General features: G+C 43.4%; 2 protein-coding genes across 5 annotated transcripts in view; one reads left to right on the top strand and one right to left on the bottom strand.

The window, feature by feature from the left end:
* traf3ip1 (TNF receptor-associated factor 3 interacting protein 1) overlaps nt 1-14,403 on the bottom strand; it is a 22,302-nt gene extending 7,899 nt beyond the window's left edge. Inside the window, exons 1-15 of one of the 4 annotated variants that reach the window (XM_060039795.1) lie at nt 14,142-14,403; nt 10,723-10,791; nt 7,653-7,814; nt 5,674-5,808; nt 4,843-5,310; nt 4,371-4,442; nt 4,014-4,034; nt 3,696-3,719; nt 3,523-3,598; nt 3,137-3,157; nt 2,875-2,965; nt 2,250-2,342; nt 1,500-1,632; nt 1,256-1,292; nt 1,052-1,128 (exon numbers count right to left, since the gene is read on the bottom strand). In XM_060039795.1, the coding sequence (XP_059895778.1) occupies nt 1,052-1,128; nt 1,256-1,292; nt 1,500-1,632; nt 2,250-2,342; nt 2,875-2,965; nt 3,137-3,157; nt 3,523-3,598; nt 3,696-3,719; nt 4,014-4,034; nt 4,371-4,442; nt 4,843-5,310; nt 5,674-5,808; nt 7,653-7,814; nt 10,723-10,791; nt 14,142-14,264 (1,602 nt within the window). In that variant the 5' untranslated portion in view covers nt 14,265-14,403. Of the gene's footprint in view, nt 1-1,051; nt 1,129-1,255; nt 1,293-1,496; nt 1,633-2,249; nt 2,343-2,874; nt 2,966-3,136; nt 3,158-3,522; nt 3,599-3,695; nt 3,720-4,013; nt 4,035-4,370; nt 4,443-4,842; nt 5,311-5,673; nt 5,809-7,652; nt 7,815-10,722; nt 10,792-14,141 lie in introns of all 4 variants that reach the window. The other 3 variants (XM_060039794.1, XM_060039796.1, XM_060039797.1) reach the window with 3 other exon arrangements.
* A 688-nt stretch (nt 14,404-15,091) lies between these two features.
* On the top strand, nt 15,092-19,951 carry LOC132448725 (anterior gradient protein 3-like). The gene is made up of 8 exons (XM_060040221.1): nt 15,092-15,217; nt 16,006-16,121; nt 16,497-16,560; nt 16,929-16,981; nt 17,247-17,323; nt 17,762-17,825; nt 18,416-18,499; nt 19,674-19,951. Exons 2-8 carry the CDS (start codon nt 16,016-16,018, stop codon nt 19,721-19,723), a joined length of 498 nt encoding a protein of 165 aa, XP_059896204.1. The 5' UTR covers nt 15,092-15,217; nt 16,006-16,015; the 3' UTR covers nt 19,724-19,951.
* The last annotated feature ends 648 nt before the right edge of the window (nt 19,952-20,599 follow it).

Genomic DNA, 20,599 nt, shown 5'->3' on the forward strand with positions numbered 1-20,599 from the left:
ACGTCAAGCTTCACATCGACTCGCTCTCAAAACAGCCACGATGAGCGATGGCCGATGGCGCTCTCGGTGACCCGGGACACGCCCCCCCCCGTCGCCAGGGGAACGGGTGGAACCGGCGGGCGGGGAGGGGCTACGCCTGGCCTCGGAGCGGAGCAGGGGCCGGTAGCGGTGGAGCGAGAGATGGCCCGCTCGGTAGGACGGTCGGTCGGTCGGGGAACGCGGCGTTCAGTCATAAATAATACACAGGGCGGATCACCAGCCGGCGGGGGGGGGAGGAGGAGGAGGAGGAGGAGGGAGATGCCGATCGGGTGACATATCACACGTCACACACATCACACGCCAGGCTCTCTTGTTTTCCACGCAGGTCCTTCCACTCATTCTGGGTTGGATCCCAGAAGAGGCGACCTTGAGCAGGATGTCTTAACCCCCTCGCTGTGCAATGAGGGCATTTAGGGTTTTTCTTTTGCCGTCAAAAAGAAAACATCAATTGTTTCATTTTATTTTTTTAACCATGTGATTCAACTGTGATTCTTTGGAAGGTTTTGCTTTTCATTCCTGCGATCACCCTGATCCACGCTTGGCGTAAACAGACCAAACCAGAGCTCTCCCTGGGCCGGCTGTCCCCAGACGTAGGAGATTAAAGGAAAGTGGATTCCGACTAGAGTGGTAATCGGAGGTCTGCAGGCCGTGTCGTAGATACGGTGTTCAGCGTGGTCCTAGCCCCCAACAACAGCCTTATCTGTGCTCTATCCCTTGTGTGACGCCACGCTTGTTTGGTTGTTAATACTCCTTATGCTTCACCTCATCTCTACGTCTTTGTGGTTTTGGAAAGCAATGTAATTACAACTTTACACCCCATTTGTCAACACAACAATAACAATGACAGGCGGGTTTTTCTCATGGTTTGGAGCCTGGGTGAAACAGCCAGATGCATTGAGAGCTTGTAAAAATAGATATTTGTAACACCGGCAGGCAGGTTATGAGCACAGAGTGTGAGCCGACGCTGCCCCCTAGTGGAGGGTGTGTGAACTACTACAACGGAAGTACTGACCTGCTCTTTGGATTTGGGGGACGATGGCGATGATTCATAATCTTTTTTGGTTTCCAGGATCTTCTTCACAAGACCACCTGAAGGAGGAGTGGGGGGGGGGGGGGGGGAGATAATGCAGATTGGATTTTTATATCAGACCTGAATTCAAAGTCTTGTGGTTCATTCTCATCTAAATCCAGACTTCATCATGAAGTGATTGCATACCGTGTTTCTCGTCTCCATTCAGCTCCACTGCGTTTGCCTGAAATACATTAAATACAAGAATTGCTTTCTCGAAAATCCTCTCTTTTTGCATATACCACAAACTACATGAAGGGAATTGTGATGAATACAACGAATAACTAAATAAATGAATAAATCGACATTTACATTAGTGTTTTCAATTTAAATGTACGTCGTTGGTAATGGACCAGCGCTCTTCTAAAGGCTCTCCCTGCACTCTCACCACCTCCAGGTCAGGCATCTCGGGTAGAAGGAGGGCCGCCTCCTCTACTAGGAATTGCTCATCTTCGTCCTCCTCGTCCTCAGACTGCTTCTTGCCCTCCATGATGACAGCGGCCGGGGGCTTTGCACTGGCCAGCCTGGGAGGATCACATTACGGCTTCATATTAAATCAATTCATTAATTATCTTTTCAATTCCATCTCACAGGCCATCTTCACCGAGCGGCCATCTTGGTGCCATCTAGGTTCTAAAAGCCAGCCAACTAGCGTGGTGATTAAGGCCCAAAAGGGCTAGCTGGGTGGGGGAACCTTCTAGAATCTTGGCGAACTGAATGGTAATGCATTCTAAATGCTACCAGGGTTGGGGTAGCATGGCAACCAATTACCTACCAAATGAATCTTATGCGTCTGCAGCCCCCCCCCCCCCGACTAACCTTTAGAAAATGGCTTCTATGTGAGTAGGGTCTATGATATAAACTCTTAAAGAATATGTTTATATCAAACTGCGCGTCAGATCCACGGTTCGCCATTCCTGCGATGTTTTTTTCGATACCGATAGATGAGAAGTCAAGGCCCGATGGCACTATGTGTCTTCATCAACACATCGTCTCCCCATTAGAACCCTCCCCAGACGTCCCTGTATTTGTGACATTTGACAGAGTACCGACGACAGCGATGCGACCCATCGGTGTCATTTAGGCCGGCTACGAGTGGACAGGGTGGGAGTGTGGTTTGAGCGGCGGGGGGGGAGGTCACCTCTCTGGCGGGGGGACGTCAGGGTGGCCGTCCTGTCTCTTGACCCTGGGAGGGGCCGGCCGGGCGCTGCTTGGCCGGGGGATCTGTCTGCCGCTGTGGGGGGGGGGGAAAGGGAAGGAACGAGTTTCATAGTGACATCACAAGTGGGCGGCCACACAAGGAGAAGGAGAAAGACAGGGAGCGGGATAAAGACAAGGAACGCCATCGGAAAAAGGATAGAGGCCGGGAGAACGACAGGGAGAAGGAACTGGAACGGGAGAAAGATCGGGAACGGGAGAAAGATCCAGAACGGCAAGATGTCCATCCAGATATATGAAGGATAGATGAGCAAAGTTTGCTAATGTCCACTGGGTGGGCTGGTAATCTGATCTATCCAGTGTACATCTGGGTGGACACGCCCACTTGTGATGTCACTATGAAAATCTTTCCTTCCATGTGCCAAACAGCTTGTACCAGCTAATCACACCCACACCTGGTGGCATGACATGAGCCCTTTAAAAAGCTGCAGAACCATATATTTTGTATTGGGCATCGAACTAGAATCAGTTTCATTACAGAAATGTACCGTGTCAAAGGTCAAGTCTCACAGCCAGGGGTGTGTGTGCATGTGTGCATGCTAACTAACCTGGGGGTGGTGTTGGCTTGGGGGTCCGATGCGTCTCCGTTCTCTTGAGGGGCTCCAGCTCTCTCTGCTGCTGCTGCTGCAGTTTCTCCTTCTAAAGCAGAGGAACGCAGCATGAGACACCAGCACCTGAGCCACATGCTAGACCTGTAATGACACACCAACACTAGCACCGTAGAAATTACAGTACGCCAACAACTGGGGAAGCAGCACCAAGTATAAACGGAAGGTCAAGAAATGTCATGAGGGAGAATGAAACACTGACCTCCTTCACTGTCAGATTCATCTGGAGAGGACCATACAGACAGGAAGTGGAAAGACCAGACAGGAAGGGGAAGGTGAGCCATCACAATAACATTATTATGGTACACTCCAAGGAGAGTACAGCATTATAATTACCGGTATAAGTTACTCAACAGTAATCAAAAGCAACAAGTAATGAAAAAAATAAATAAACTATAACAGCCTACAACTGAAGTACCTATACATTCTACCCATCTTATCATATACAAATCAACCTGACACAAAAGCCTTGGTGAAGTCTACAACCACAACAAAAAGTAAAACCAGTTCTAGGAAAATACATTTAGTACTCAAGACACAATCGGTTCTAGTATGCAGCACCTGAAAGATATGTAGTAGGGGAGTTACCTTGACCTGTGACCTTTGGCCTACGTCTCTGTCCTTTGGCAGACGAGGGCCGCGGTATTCTTGCCAGACTTTCTGACTGGAATAAACAAAACAGACACAACTGAATCCAACTTCCAACATACATATATTTATTGTTTTGTTTTTGAGAAGTCAGTTGCAACACCAAGCGTTACCTGGTCCTCTGCCAGCTCTGCTGGCTACGCAGACAGAGGAACGAGAACTGGGTTAACTATTAAGCAAACGCTCTCCCACCAAGCTGACCACCACCGTTAGCACCGGGCTAAGTCACTACAGACTGTAGACTAGCACAGCTCTGTCTGCTAGGGCTAGCTGTCAACGGGTTGGGCTGCAGGACGATAGCTCTTCAAAAGCAGCTGATTATTTAATTGAATAATTCATTCAACCAAGAGATAAAAGGAAGCATTTTGCATAAGGAAGCACTAAAGCAGAGAAGCAGGGTTAGCCAGCCTGTTAGCTTAAAGGAAATATACCTCAGGGGCATCCTCTTCAGCCTGAAGGTCGGAGGTCAGGGACAGAAGGGATTGAAGGTGTTAGTATGCGCCTAACCTTATATAAAGTCATTCAGCTGATGCTTTTTATCCAAAGTGATTAAGAGTGAATTTAGATCCATGCCATTAAGACCAGGTAGAGTTAGTTTATCAGGCTCAAGGACGCCTACAGGTAGACTGTGGATACTGGCTGTTTTTATAGTCCTGATCATAGCGTTGACCCAGATATAGCATATATCCTAAACCTCAGCTAACCTAGCCTGTATGGCCGCAACTATGGACCAGATGAATACACTGTGGTTCCTAGTTCCCTCAAAGTCTGGGGAGGAGATGACTTACTGGCGCTGTTTTAGCTGCTCTGCTGGGTTCTTCTGGATGGGACTTCGGCTTTTGGTCCTCAGGCACTTTGGTCTGAAGGGACAGACCGAAACATAAACACAAACAAAATAAAATGATTTTTTTTCTCCCTAATATCAAGTACATCTTGCACCACTGGGGGAAATATGTGAAATATGTGAAACATTTTCTACTGAGTAAACAACAATAATCTGAAATAAATCGGTTCTCCATGAGCTGCTGAGATAAGGATGCAAAAAAGGGTGAATAGGCCTATTGAACGCTGAATATATTTCAGTGTGTTCAAGCATGAACTCCTGTTGTAATGGAGTTGCAAATTCTAGCCAGCTAGGCTGCCAAGCCGACTCAAAGCGAGCCGACTCAAAGCGAGCCAAGCCAGGCCAGTAAAGTCAAATGGTAAAGGCCATGCGATGTACAAAAGTGTACTATACTACGGAGTAGAACCATAACCAACCTTTCTATCTCCTCTCTCTAGAGCTTTTCCTCTCTCCTCGCCCTCCTTGGGCCGCTCCCGCTCTTTATCCCGCTCTCTCCGCCTGTCCCGCTCTTTCTCCCGGTGGGAATCCCTGTCCCTCGTCTTATCCCGATCTTTTGCTCGTTCTGGATCTTTCTCCCGTTCCCTTTCCTTCTCCCTGTCGTTCTCCCGGCCTCTATCCTTTTCCCGATGGCGTTCCTTGTCTTTATCCCTCTCCCTGTCTCTCTCCTTCTCCTTGTGTGGCTCCTTCTCCTTCTCCTTCTCCTTGTGTGGCTCCTTCTCCTTCTCCTTGTGTGGCTCCTTCTCCTTCTCCTTGTCCCTCTCCTTGCCTCGCCTCTCCCGGGTCCTCTGTCTCTCTCTGGTGTCCTGTCGCACCTCTGGCTCTTTGGGCTGCTCCGGGTCTTTATGCTCCTGGCTCGCGCTCCGCTCCAGGATTTCTCTCTTCTCCTGTAGACAAAAGCTGGCGCTCAGACGACAGGAAAACAAGCTAGATGGATTACACAAGAGTTTTCTGCAAAGTGACTCAGTGACATTTTCAGAGAAGGTCATTCAATGGCCAGGTAGGGGTTTAGGGTATGGTGTTCTAGTATGTGGACAGGTAGGCTGTGAACAGTGGGGAATCTAACCCTGTACCTTTAAAGTTCCAAGAGTTCCACACCCTCACCACACTGCCCAACTGTTCTTTCATTATTTTCAGTTGACAACACTGCCATTAACAATGCATATGAAATCTCTTTGCAATACGTACATTCCATTGCAGGTGCATAGATAAATAAATAAAAAAGGAGTGCTGGGCGTGGTACTACCCACCTCTCGGTCGGGCTGTCTCTCGCGTCCTTCCCGGTTCTCCTTGTCCTGGGAGCGGGAGGACGAGGTGGAGGCCTTGGACTTTGGGTCAACCTTCTCCCCGGCTAGGACCCGCCTCACTGCGTCCTCGCTGGACATCTGAACCCCAGTACCAGCGGGACCAGGAACAAGAGGGAGAAGAGCGGCATCTTACTAAGGGCTTCCAGACAGCCGGTGTTGTGACAGGTAGGGTGTAATGAGCAGAGAGACATTCCAACAACATCAGACCCCCCCCCCCCCGGGGCCACACACTGCGTGCACTGCAAACCTTTTCCAAACTCAAGAAGCAGGTGAAATTGTATGTTTATTCTTTGATTCCTTCTTCATCTTCTGGGAATAATGAGAAGCAACAAGAATGGTAACGCGGGACAAAGGGGAATTTCCTAAAGCCTTCCGTAAGAACTTTTTTGGACTTGAGAAAGACTTGAAAATAACACACTAACAAGCTCCCTGGACAGCAGCAAGAACAGCAACCTGCAAAGCAATTTTTATTACAGACTACGTCGGAATGAGACACACATTCTTCAGGAACAAAGCTGAGATTCTGACATTTCCCCTTGGCAATAAGCCCTCGTCTACTGGCAACCTGCATTCTCAACGCCAGTAAACCAAAATAAAAGCTTCAACAAAGCTGTTGTTTTCAAAGTTAACTTTTTGTCAAAAGTGAAATGCTGTTGCAACGGTCAGGACAATGTGACTTGGCAATTAGCATTAAGAAGCTCCTGTTCCCATGTTAGGACCAAACAAAACTAAATCATGAAATAAGCAAACACTCATATTTACATGAAGATTTATAATTCTCCCTGTGGACCGCTCCTAGGACACAGTCACAAACATCTCACACCTCAGTCTCCTTGGGGTTAATTAAAACGATTCAGAAGCACTTTCCTCCAGTGTCAAACCTTTTCCCAACAACACACTGGATCGTCAATAGACACCTACATGGTATCATACACATTTGGCCAGGGAGAATACAGTAACAGCCAGAACTGTGAAGGAGGTTTCTTCCTGTACATACTCATTCTACTCAAGTTTTCCAGCAGGAGATGCTGAACGTGTATCGATTTCTAAATGTTGTAGTAAATAAATGGTCTTGTATTTACTATGACCATTTATTATTTAGTATATATTCATTAAGCAGGCACTGTATTCCAAAGCGACTTGAATTTCAGATACATGTCATTAGGGAGCAGGTAGGGCTTGGTTCAGGGCATCTTGCTCGCCAGTAATTGGCCCTCGTGACCAGACTTTAACAGCTGATTTAGGCGGTTCTAGGGTACTAGATCTCCCTTATAAAAGATGCCAGCTCCCTTCAGCAGAAGATGACATTTATTTATTTTTTTGCTTATTTTCTTCATGTAGGACTCTGAAAAACTTCTTGAATCTCTTTTAATTGTATACGTTATTGAAATAAATATCCAGTTTCCAAAGGACTTGGACTGAAGATATTTCTGGGTTTTCCTGTCCTTAACAACCCTCGCTAAAGAAGAAATAGCTAAAAAACAAGCTGTAAACAAGAAATAAGAAAAATACCTCATCTTTACCATAGGGATGAAACTCAATACTGGCTTGTGCACAAAATAGTAACACTACAAAAGGGTTCCAAGGGAGGTAAGGGCTCTTACCCCGACTGTTATAGAACAATGATACCTAGTGAGGTTGGATGAGATCTTGCACAGAGCTGGCTTGGGTCTAGCCTCTAACTCGAGAGAAATCCATCGTAGCAGGGAACAAGAGATATAGACCCATCATAGAGAACTCTTGTATCACGTGTGTGTGTGTGTGTGTGTGTGTGTGTGTGTGTGTGTGTGTGTGTGTGTGTGTGTGTGTGTGTGTGTGTGTGTGTGTGTGTGTGTGTGTGTGTGTGTGTGTGTGTGTGTGTGTGTGTGTGTGTGTGTGTCCGTGTTTGTGTGTCCCTATGTCTGTGACCCAGTGAGGCAGACCTTGCTGAGGCAGCACTTGGCGATGGCCTGCAGCAGCTCATTGGTCCGCTCAGGCTCGTGTCCTGCCACGATGCGCGCCGGCTTAACCGCCAGCGACTCGCCGCTCACCAGCATCACCACGTCTATGGCCTTCTGGAGGAAGGCGATCTTAGAGTCTTTCTCCTGGGATAGAGAGGGGGGAGTAAGAGACAGACAGACAGATGACAAATTGTTACAAAGTGGTGTAAGCAAACTCAAATGTACAAAAATAGGCACCTACGTCCTGCCCACAGCCTTGGGATGGGTCAGGGATGCAGCCCGTGTCCCACCTCTTTTCAACATAAATATCAAGGAACTGAACAGAACACCTGGCATCGGGTTACTAGACACCGAGGTAAAGTACCTATTGTTTACTGATGACTTGGTGCTCATGTCCCCAACAAAGGGAAGGCCTAGACCAGAAACAAGACTTTCTGCGCTGATTCTCCCAGACCTGGGGCCTTGCAGAACTGCATCAAGACCTGTCAAGGTGTTTCTCAAAAGACCCAGCTTCCAGGACCAGCAATGTGAAGCCTTCCCAGGCAAGGCTTGTAGTATGGGACTAGCAGTGTTTCCCCTGCATGCATTCAGCAGTGGCTCAGAGCCACCACTAGATTTCTAGTGCCACTTCAATCAGCCATGCAAAAACGTTCATAATAATATTTCATTATAGCCGCTGCTCACAATGCAATTGCTTTTTAAAAAAAAAAACATATTTCAAACACGACCCTACTGCACCCTCCATTGTTCCATTGTCGTTATTTTCATTGGAGAAATATTGTGGCAAAATAGTTTTCCATTTAAGTTTTCTAATCAAGAAGGCATGAATGGCTTTGGACTAAATGCAGGAAGCATAAAGAGAAACCGTAACAGGAGTGACTTCATTATAGAAAGTAGCATATTCTATCGAGAACAGAAGCAACAGTATTTTAAAATCCAGATGGTGGGATGGCTACAAATTGCAGCCTGAAAAGTGTATTTGTGCAAATATGAACAGATAATGTGTCTTGAATGTCATTTGTTGTTTTGTCATATTGGTAGGGCTGCTAGATTATGGAAAAGATCATCATCTATCAATCATATAAATCCACACACACACACACACACACACACACACACACACACACACACACACACACACACACACACACTATTTACCATTATCATTATTTTTGCACTTCAATAAACAATGCCTTAATGCAATTTGCAGTGATGGAATGTTGCAGTTCAAGTACAGTTTCACTTGCAATTCCTTTCTAATTTTAAAATTGCACTTTTGATACTTGAGACAGTTTTGTTTACAGCTCAAGTTTAAACTGTCCAATTTACAAGTTTGCACTTAAATCCTGTTGTTTAAGGTGAAGAGAAAAATTAAAGTAGGCTACATTTGTATTTTGTAACACAGTTGAGCCATTTTCATTATTACCCTGCCCTAGTACACACACACACACTCACATATATATATATATATTTGACTATATCGGAATATCAGACTATACATTGGAAACATATTTTTGATTATATCGCACTCTATGGCAGTGCCGGTCTTGGGAGAGAGAGAGAAAGAGAAGGAGAGAGGAGTATGTTTTTCAGTGTAACTCGACTAGTCTAGAGACCTCCCATCTCCCCAGAAGGATGTCTCGGTTCCACTGTTGTTATGCAAAGCATGGGCTTAACTGACTATGATGTCATCACGGTCCTTGAATCACTATAGAGATGAGCACTGTGGCTATGTGTACCGCAGTGCTCAACATCACATTGTTACTGTGCTACTCTGCCTCGAATAGCCACCGTAGATAAGCCCGCAGGGGTTCCCTTCGTCGGTGCATGCGTTAATGGTGTTGCATCTGTAATTCTGAGCGTAGCCTGCCAAAAGTCACGATTTCGGTTACGTCTGGTGATCTTTATGATGTGAGGATGATGTGCCGCACTGCTGGAGATAAACACAAACCTTCTCATCTGCTCCATGTTTTAATGAGTCTGAACTTGTGACAAGGCGGGCCGTAGTGACAGGTTTGGGAGAGGTGCGTGCAGGCTACATGGTGAAGGCTACGGCGGTGGCCTCTAGGATAGAGACCTACAGCTCAGCTACAGTGGCGTTCCAGAATAATTCGGACCTCGGCGAGCCCAGAGTTTGTTCACTTGGACTGGGTCCAGCCTGGAGCAGCAGGAGGGGTAACCAGACCAGAGGCTTCAGAACGTTGGGAAACAGACAGGTTTAGGACTGCGGGTTTTTTTGGTGGGAACAATTCAGCAGTTTAGTTAAACGTCAAGTCAAAAATAAAATCTGTGGTAATACTGCAGGGATATCCAAGTTATCCATACTGTAATCTAGTTCCAGCAGTCCTACTATGTTTAAGCAGAACCTATAGGGAGAGACAGCACTGGGCCTGGCCTAGAACCCAAACAGGGCTGAGTTATGCAATGTTTCCTGTTTTTGTTATGGAGACATTCTAACAAAGAGAAAGTAATTTTAAAGTGGCAAGATGGAGATTCTTTTTTATTTCTACAGTGGACAGTCTATAAAATGTTGGTTTAAAGCTTCACAGACACTCTATATCCAGAAATTGATGACAAAAGTATTGTTTGCACGTCCAGTGGGGAGGAGACCTCGGGGAAGACCCAGGACTAGATGGAGAGATTATATCTCAACACTGGCCTGGGAACGCCTCGGGATCCCCCCGTCAGAGCTGGTCAATGTGGCCCGGGAAAGGGAAGTCTGGGGCCCCCTGCTTGAGCTGCTCCCCCCGCGACCCGACCCCGGATAAGCGGATGAAGATGAGATGAGAGATGGGTATTGTTTGTGTAAAAATATATATCATCGGCGTGGATAAGAATTGTACATCAAAGTTATGTTTACAAATTAAATTGCAATTGTTTTTTATCGCTTATATTTACAATGTTTGTTTTTAAGAAAAAAAATTCAAGTCAGAATTGAGAAAACTGAAGCCAGCAGATGCTCTGTCCTTGCCAAAGCCATTTTGAACTAAATGAAATACAAAATGGCATTGCATGCACTGGCACCTTGTCCGTCTCTTCTGAGTGAGCTCACCTTGACATTGTCCGACTTCATGTCGTTCTCCACGTACAGACCTTTCATGAAGCCTGTGGTCCGGATCACCTAGAGAGGAATAACAACACTGCTTACTATTTTCATACAGCATGCAGGCACATGTATCCAAAACGACTTCGTTCAGAGGCAGGTCATTAATAACCAGGAACTTAGTACCTTTTGGCTGAGAGTTGTACAGCCCTAAACCACCATACTATCCTCACACAACACAACCCGAAACGCTCAGTATACCCCCAGCAATTTGCAATAGTAAAAATGTACCATCGTTTTGATATAAATGGCAGTCAAGAAATGTATCGCCATAGTGAGCACCAAACATTTAAAGACTTTTTTTTTTTTTTTGTACAGTAAATACAAAAAAGGTACTCTTTAAGAGAGTGATATTATGGCGGTAGGAATTACAAAAGAAAATAAGAAGAATGTAACTAAATCTTATCCATTTAAGTCGTTTACGCTAGCCAAGGAGTCGAAGACACCAGTGGCCTTGAAAACCAGCAACTTGTCAACACGCAATGTGCGTGGTGTGAAGTGACGCTGCATTCCCTACAGACTCCGGCACAAGCTGTCTTCTGCCCATCAAATATACATGGAGGGAAACACAAGAGGCCAAAGACGGTGGGACAACAGACACCTCATTGGTGTCACCGAAAAGCCAAGCTTATCCTCACACTTGACCCCTGCTATACATAGGGGCAGATTGCGAGCAAGATGGATAGAGCATGAGATTTATTTTTCTTGAACATCAATGTTGAAGTTTTTATGAGGGAAAGAACAATGAACTGAGATAAACCTCAATCATGGGGTGAGGGTCAGCAAATTAATGTTAGAATGTCTCAGTAACATAACAGGAAGCATTGTGTATCTCCACAACTTTAGATTTGTGGTTTCTGGGCCGGACTATTTGACGTCTCCCACCAGAAGTTCTGCCTGATAGCATAGGACTACGGAATCCAAGACAACAGGATGGGTAGCTTGGATTTCACTGTATGTGGAATATTACTCCATATTTTCTGTGCGACATTCTCCCACCTGTAATCATCAGGGAGGCTCACTGTGCTGAAACATTCCAATCCAAACTTAAAAGTTCAGCTCTCATAACAGTTTTGCGCCATCGCCCTTCTAACCATCCCTGGAAGAAATTATCCCCACTCTGCATTCCTCGATAATTAAGGGAGTTTCTTTCTTGCCCTTTGGGGGGCTAGGGTTTCATAGATATATGGACTTCTGTAGGGCAAAATATGAATGATTATGGCCCCATTGAGGGCTGTACAAATAAAATGTACTTGACTTGAAACCATCCGTGACAAATTCTACGGAGGCGAACATCACTCTGTGTTTTGAAGGAGACAGTTTAGAGGACAGTCTTTAGTTTGGCTCCACATTGTCTCTTATCGTAAAAGCCTGGCAGTTGTTACCACGGCAGCAGAGTCAGTGGGTTGTAGTTGTATTGCTCAGGTCCTATCATCAAGGTGTTCCTTCTAGGCTGTTTTTGGGATAAGCACTATCTGCACTATCTGCTCTATAGGACAAGTCCACTACCAACTCCTTATGTAGCCAATCTTGAAAGTGAACATCACCAGATCAAAAACATAAGATAATCACATCTTATTGGGACTACCAACTGTGCTCTTTAGCACAAAACAAAAACATTTAGATTACGATAATTCGTAATTTCATACGAATATAGTATGTGTGAATTAATATGATTCAGGATAATTACATTACATCATAAAACAGCAAAATAGTTTTGAGACAAGCTTAGATCAGCTATATACAAATATAATAATATTCCTTTTCAATGGGCAGATTATTGTTCAAGACTTTGCGAACCCATTTCGGAGATAAGCTTCTTCACATGATCTCTACGTGACACCCACAAATACTAAGAAAGCTTCTGGCGGGCACTTGGTGCTGCTCTTAAATCCTCGTCTTAAATTGTTGTCCTTGCACCTGCCAGAATGGACCCTGAATCGTATAGGGAAGTTAACAAGGGAAGCCATCAACAAATGCCATGGGTTTGATGATGTGTTAAGCCATTGGTGCTAAGACTAAGGGCTAAGTCACACACACACACACACACACACACACACACACACACACACACACACACACACACACACACACACACACACACACACACACACACACACACACACACACACACGGGAATGATGATTTAAAAATACGTCCAGGCATGTTACATTTAAAATTGAATGGTAGTGAGGTACTATGATTTCATTGCAGCCTACTGTTACATTGTAAAAACTATTGTCCCATTAGAACATTTGAAACGCCAGAATCAAAATCCTTTGTTATTTGGTAGATAGCCTTTGTGATTTTTCTCAGCAACCCTTTTTAATATAACTGCGGCATTTGTTTAATAGAAAAAAAACATTGAATAAAGGATCCGTCAAATACACACACACAGACACACACACACTTTAAACTATAGGGAATGATGATTTAAAAATGTCCCATACATTTTACGTCCAAGCATGTTACATTTAAAATTTAATGGTAGTGAGGTACTATGATTTCATTGTAGCCTACTGTTACATACTGTAAAAACGATTGTCCCATTTAGAACATTTGAAACGCCAGAATTGAAATTCTTCGTTATTTGGTAGATAGCTTTTGTGATTCTTAAGTTCTCAGCAAACCTTTTTAATATAACTGAGGCATTTGTTTAATGGAAAAAAAACAAATCAGGTTTAAATAAAGGATCCGTCAAATACACAAAGCACTCCAGTGTTGTCATGAGTCCAATCACGGACATAAACCTCACCTCAACCTCCCTGTCAACCAGCTGAAGGTCCCATTTCATGACATTGTGGTCAGCGAAAGGCTTGGAAGATTTGTGAGCATTAAACCAATCGCCTAAATGTCCCCTATCCACAATATAGTGAATAGGGGAAATCTAGATTAGGAGTGTAAGCTTTTTCTCTCTGTTACGTCTAATGGAGCACATGACACACGCAGGTGTGCCCCAGGGCACCGTTTGGGACCCACCTGGTTAGGCTGGTTAAGAAGGTTAAAGGTTAAAATCGTGCCTAGCAACGAGACGACGCTACGATGATGGCCGCTAGCTTACCCGTACCGTCATGCCATCTCAATCACCGGTTAACGAACAGTATATATGACACGACACAGACGATAGATAATCATAGTGTAGCTGCTGCTAGATTTTTTTAATACATGAGCCCACTTAGCTTAACTTACTAGCATGGCACTGCAGGTTAGTTGGCATTAACTCGTTAGCTCGGGGGCCGAGACACGAATAAAGACACCAATAAAGTAAACATAGCGGTCGCTGTTACACAATGGTGCCGTGTTCTAACACTGATTCCGAACTGGATTATGGTTATTATTATTAGCTGGAGCGCTAATGTTAGCCTCACCTCACTGAAGATGTCGTGGAGGTATCGAAACGGCGGCTTGCCGAGCAGTTTGTCGGTCAGAGGAGGCTTTTTGATGACTTTACCCAGCGTGTCCTGGGTCTTCTTCACCACCGCCCCGTTCATGGCAGCAGTATAAGCGGACACACCCGCCGATTGATACTTTATTTAGGCGTTAAAGTTGAGTGAGTGTCTGGGTTTGTTGCTATGCCCTTAGATCCCCACAGTGCATCGTTACCCGAGGGAACGCGCATGCGCGAAGGGTCCGCTGCCAATGGCAACGGCTAACATTCTATACAGACGTAAACATAGACATATACCAATAATATATATATAAAACCTTTTTATAATGACCATCAATTGCTTGATTAAACACACTTAATTGCCCCAAAAAATTACGTATGCATAAAGTAATTTTCCATAATTTCCATGATGGCAAAGCAAAAAGAAACACATGACAAGCAAAATAATACACCGATTATGGTCAGGCAAGTAGTCATTACACGTTGGCAATAAAGTACATAATGTAATCACCAAATGTCAAGTCAAGTCAATTGACTTATATTAGCCCCAAATCACAGTTACAGGCTTTGCAGGCCCAATTATGAACACCCCTAACTCAGAGGGAATTTACCTTGAGAAGGAGTTTGTGTTTGTATGTGCATGTGTATGTCTCTTTTTTTTAATTGTACCTTTATTTCAGAATCTCTTTTACAAGGGGGTGTTGGCCAAGACAGCAGCATATAGTTCCATATAAAATATAAATTAAAGACAGACAACATAAAATAGTGTGTGTGTGTGTGTGTGTGTGTGTGTGTGTGTGTGTGTGTGTGTGTGTGTGTGTGTGTGTGTGTGTGTGTGTGTGTGTGTGTGTGTGTGTGTGTGTGTATGTGTGTGTGTGTGTGTGTGTGTGTGTGTGTGTGTGTGTGTGTGTGTGTGTGTGTGTGTGTGTGGTGTGTGCGCAAATGGGTGTGTGCAAATGGGTGGGTGTGTTTGTGCGTGTTCTGATGCCTGTTTGGTGAGTTTAGAAAATACATCAAGAACAGGAAGGGCTGATGTTTAATTTTTCACCATTCAAGGTAAGGGACGTTTGTACTTAGCCAATGAAGGATTGCTTTGACTTTTAAATAGCTTTTAATGATGCTGTTTAATGATGTTTTAGTATTTCTAATTATAAGTGGGTTTTTTTTACATCTTCATTTCCATAGCACCATCTTTAGTTATTGAGTATCTTTCTTTAAACCTAACAATATTACAAATCTGATGCAAAAGTTAGAACGGGGAAAACCTATCAATAACTCCATCTTCAAAAAGCTTTTAAGCATGAATTCATTGCTTGTTTTGTGGTTGCTCCCTCAAGTCTGAAAGGATTGTAAATCTGGTTTGGTGACTTGATACAGAAAAGAGCTGCCTTAATTCTGCAATATCAGTCAGTTTAGCACCAAACAAAGAAGGTCTAGTAAAACGCTCTGCTGAACGTCACCCAAGTGGGTGCTACATATTGGTGGTGGTTAGTGAGGTCCCCCCTTCACTTTAGGCGTCTTTGAGTGTTATTAATTATTATTCTTCTTCATGTTTAACCTCTGTTTTCCTTTTATTCCTAGTCTGTTTTACATAGTTTTGAATGATGACTATATGCTCTGTAAGGTGACCTTGGGTGTCTTGAAAGGCGCCTCTAAATTAAATGTATTATTATTATTATTATTATTAACAAGTACTTGGACGGTCTCTCTCTCTCTCTCTCTCTCTCTCTCTCTCTCTCTCTCTCTCTCTCTCTCTCTCTCTCTCTCTCTCTCTCTCTGTCTCTCTCTCTCTCTCTCTCTCTCTCTCTCTCTCTCTCTCTCTCTCTCTCTCTCTCTCTCCACAGAACCTAGACAATGCCGGGCACAGTGTTTTGGACTGCCTTCTCACTGCTCCTGTTTGCCTGTAGCAGTGTGGCATTGAAGGAAAAAACTAAGATAAAGCCACAGAGATTGTCAAGAGGTGGGTCTTTCTGATAGTTTGACAACCAGATGGTATAGATGGTAATATCGTCCACGATGCTATTAACGTTCTCAGAAGCAGCATTCAGATATCTGCACTAATTCTAATTTGGATATGTACTTTATAGCTGTCTAGGCTTACACAGCACAGTTAAAACATGAACTTTTAAGATAATAATGTATTAATCAATAAAAGGAATTTCATGTGTTACAGCAGCAAAAAATTACAGAGATGCAAATCAAATAATTATCTGAGAGGTATTTGATAAAATGTTCAAATTAGAATGCTTTAAGAAGATTTTGAGAATGGCTAGAGAATGATTTGACAATGTTTTGAGAATGAGTGATTTAAGCAAATAGTGTTTTTCTTCTTCAGGATGGGGAGACCGGATCACCTGGGTGCAGACCTATGAAGAGGGTCTGACTAAGATGGCGGCGAGGTACGTTCAGTATAACTCTGGATCTGTTACAATGGATAAACGGCTGAATTCCTATGTTCAAGGAGCTTGTTTATCTGGTTTGGAAGCCATTCTATTTGGCTACGTGGCAAGAGAGAAAAAAGCAACGCTAATGTTTCTGAGAAATACAATCATAGCATATCAACATTTACAAAATAAACCTCATCTTATTTCATGCTGTGAACAATATAGCATTAGATACTTGTAATCTTTGAAGTATGCCTTGCCAAGCTACACCTTTAGATAATTCTTGGTGGACAGGTTAGTCTAGGCCAGCTTCCCACACAGCCTCGCACCGATTGTCACGTTGAATGTGTTCAGTTGGCTCAGCCTGTGGTTTTGTTTTTCAGTAAAAAACCTTTGATGGTCATCCACCATCATGACGATTGCCCATATAGTCAAGGTACGTCGTGGAATACAGAAGAACATAGAAATACTTACTAGCATGGAAGCAGGATCCTGATTGTCTTGTACTGACTGTATGAAAAAGGCCAATTTAATCACTTCTGTCTATGGAGGCAATTAAACTGCTGCTGCAGATTAATATAACTGCCTGGGTCCATTAACTGCAGGGTTTTAGGTTTTTCCTGAGGTTCCTGTAGACTATTGCACTAGTTTCCTGTTGCCTCGGTCAGCAGTGGAACTAAACATCAACCTTTTCTCCACAGCACTGAAGAAAGTCTTTCTTGCTGATAAATCAGTTCAAAAAATGGCGAAAGAAGATTTTATTATGCTCAATTTGGTGGTAAGCATTCATACATATGTGGTACAGTGTGTGTGTGTGTGCGTGTGTGTGTGTGTGTGTGTGTGTGTGTGTGTGTGTGTGTGTGTGTGTGTGTGTGTGTGTGTGTGTGTGTGTGTGTGTGTGATTAACACGATTAGTTAACATAAGGCTGATATGCATAGAAGCTGAACTGTTTGTTTTGTAGGCCTACCGTGTCTTTGACAAAGACCTATGAGTAATGAAGTGGTGAATGTAGCAGAGGAGGATTGCCCAGCTCAGAAAGCAAACGTACTAACCATGCATTTTTCCACCCATTCATTTGTGAAATCAGACACCTTACTTGTAGTCCATGGGTGGCGCAAATACATGGTTAGTTTACACTGGCTGAAGTTGGGTTTCCTCCTCTGATTGTAAGCAATACTCACTTTGGTACTAAATCATGTGTAACTCCTCCTAAAGCACGAGACCGCAGACCCCAACCTGGCTCCGGACGGCCATTATGTTCCAAGAATCCTCTTTGTTGGTAATAATGGCCGCCTCCAATTCCCGTTTGGGATCAGTTCTCTGGTCGCACACAGACTTGTTCATATCCCATCTGCCCTTATAACTGATATGTTTATCAGTTATAAGGGCAAGAATTGATCCTTTACAGCTTTTTAGCATTGGGCTTTTATTAGCATATAATATTTAAATGTTATTATTTAGTCCCAACATTTCCAGCCTTATTTGCCTTTGTTGGTCAGCTGTAAACATGAATAGTTGGTCCTGGCTAACAGTAGCAATTATATATTTTTGAACCTACTTTAAGAATGTGGAAGAGTGGTGCGTAGTATTCATATGAGTAACACTAAGAAGCCTACTGGTTAGTACAAAGTCATGTTGATAATTATAGCATGATCATTGGCTACTCGTGTTATGACATGACTTGATCATTACATCGAAGGGTATAACATCAGTTATATATGCAACAAAAGCCAAGTAATCTCATCATCTGCTCATCTGTTTCATTATTTCCGATCTCTGAACATTCTCCTCATCTCCTCTTGACACAACACGTAACACTTTGAAATCCCTTGTGCTCTCTCTCCCCTCCTCCCCCCCTGTACCGGGCAGACCCGTCTATGAGTGTGAGAGCGGACCTCACGGGACGGTACTCTAACCGATTCTTCACCTACGAGCCTGCGGACATCTCTGTCTGTGAGTGATTCTCCCATCCAATCCTGTATTATTAAGGTTAATTTCCGACTACTGTTTTTGTATATGCTTCATAGTACTGTTTTTACAAATGATTTTCAAAGTGGTTGACATACAGAGGGGAAAACAAGATTGTGAACCAGTGAGACTGAGCCAGGAATATATAAACATACATACATACAAATGCATGCCCTCACCACACTCGATGTGTATGTGAGAACATATGCAGGCCCTCATACACACAGGCATGCACATATCTGAAAAGGTGCTGCTGCATTTGCTATGTCATAAATTCTAGGTGCCCCGAGAAGTTATCCAAAGAAAAACCTTACCTATCAAAAGAATGACAGAACTACTGCGTGCGTGCGTGCGCGCGTGCGTGCGTGCGTGTGTGTGTGTGGGTGTGTACTAGTACTTATACTGCTACTACTGCTTCAGCCTTGATACTAGCAACACCTTTCCTTAATGCTGATTGTATAAAAGATGTCGAGCACTTTGCCCTTGTGTCTGATGAACGCTGACATTTGACACCTTACACATTTGGTTGCATTTTACCCATGTTTCCAATCCCCTGATGAAAAATCAGTTGATTGAGCCCCTCTGTTTTGAGCGGTTAAGGTGAGCATTAGCATTTGGTCGGGCGAAGGTGAAGCCGTACTCTTATCGCCGAAACTCATTAACGCTGTAATCGGAGGCTGAAGAACTCAACTTAACCTTCATCAGTCCAACATAAATATACAGTCGACACTCTGAGGAATACTGGGCAGGGTGGTTTAGTGGTTAGGGCTTTTCGATTCTGGGTTCAATCTCCAATGTCTGCAGCCTACCTGGGCACCCTTTAGCAAACCCCTACCTGCTGGCCTGTACCTTAAAAGAAAGGGGGGAAATCATTGACTGCCCCAGATAAAAGTGGCAAATGTCCTCATAAAATTGAAGTAAACTGTAGATATAAATGGGAAACATTTGATGCATGGATTGAACAAATATACATTTACAATGGGAGATGATTATTCCCAAACATTTTCATTGAGCATGTTTTTTTGATGAGGACTTGTATATAGACCTCTGGGTATGGTGCATATTGTGTTGTGTTGAAAAGTAGGCTGAGTTCATCAGAAGTTATCTTCATCTGTGTGTGACTCTAATCCTCATCTTCTTCTGATTTGAATGTTTTCAGTGGTGAAGAACATGAGGAAAGCCAAGATTCTGCTGCGGGATGAACTTTGACTTGCTGACTGGGTTCCACCGTTAATACGTTGATTGTAAATGAACAATTAACTGATCAGATGAGCTGATCAACTACTGAAGGTCAACAAATCACCCTAAAAATGATGAATGTCAGAAAGTCATCGATGTGAAACAGTTTTCAAACACATTCTATTTGAAATGATATGTGCTTTCAATTAACAACATGAATAAATATATGAATAGACTTACAATAAATAATAAAATATTGTTAGTTTCATATTGTTTCATGCATTAGAAGAACAGAAACAAAATAATAATAATTTAAAAGTCAAATTAAGGTGAAATCTTTTTAAAATCTTCTAAAATTCAGCGATCATTGAATATGTTTAATCTACAAATACTATTTATGATTATCTTATGCTTTTTCTACAGGCAGCAACAATATTATACCACTAGGTGGCAGTATACTAAAGATAACCAATGCCATAGATAGATAACTAACTCGACTACCCTACGCTGTGTGAGAGAGCGAGTGAGCGTTATCATTTCATATATAATCAGGTTGTGCAACCTCAAATACGGAAAAAAGGTTCCAACTAATACCTTTAAAAAACTTTTTTAATGCATTATTCATAAATTTGTGTTGTGGAAGTCGGTCTTTTTTTGCATTAGATAATTTCCCCTTTGTAGGATAGTCAATGAAAAATTAATTATTCATCTCGCCTTGTTCCTTCTCTGTGTCCTATCTGCTTCCTCTTTCCTATCGTTCGATTTTGTGCTCCGACCGGTTTGAGTACCAGGCACATTTCTTCTACACCCCTTGAGTATTCAGCCGCACCTCTGTTGTTCTTCCTCCTCCGCCTTCTCCTCTTCCTCCTCATAGTTCTCAGTCTAATAATGGGCAGGGATTAGATA

The sequence above is a fragment of the Gadus macrocephalus genome, chromosome 20 (genome assembly GCF_031168955.1).
Source record: "Gadus macrocephalus chromosome 20, ASM3116895v1".
In the NCBI taxonomy this organism is placed as follows: domain Eukaryota; kingdom Metazoa; phylum Chordata; class Actinopteri; order Gadiformes; family Gadidae; genus Gadus; species Gadus macrocephalus.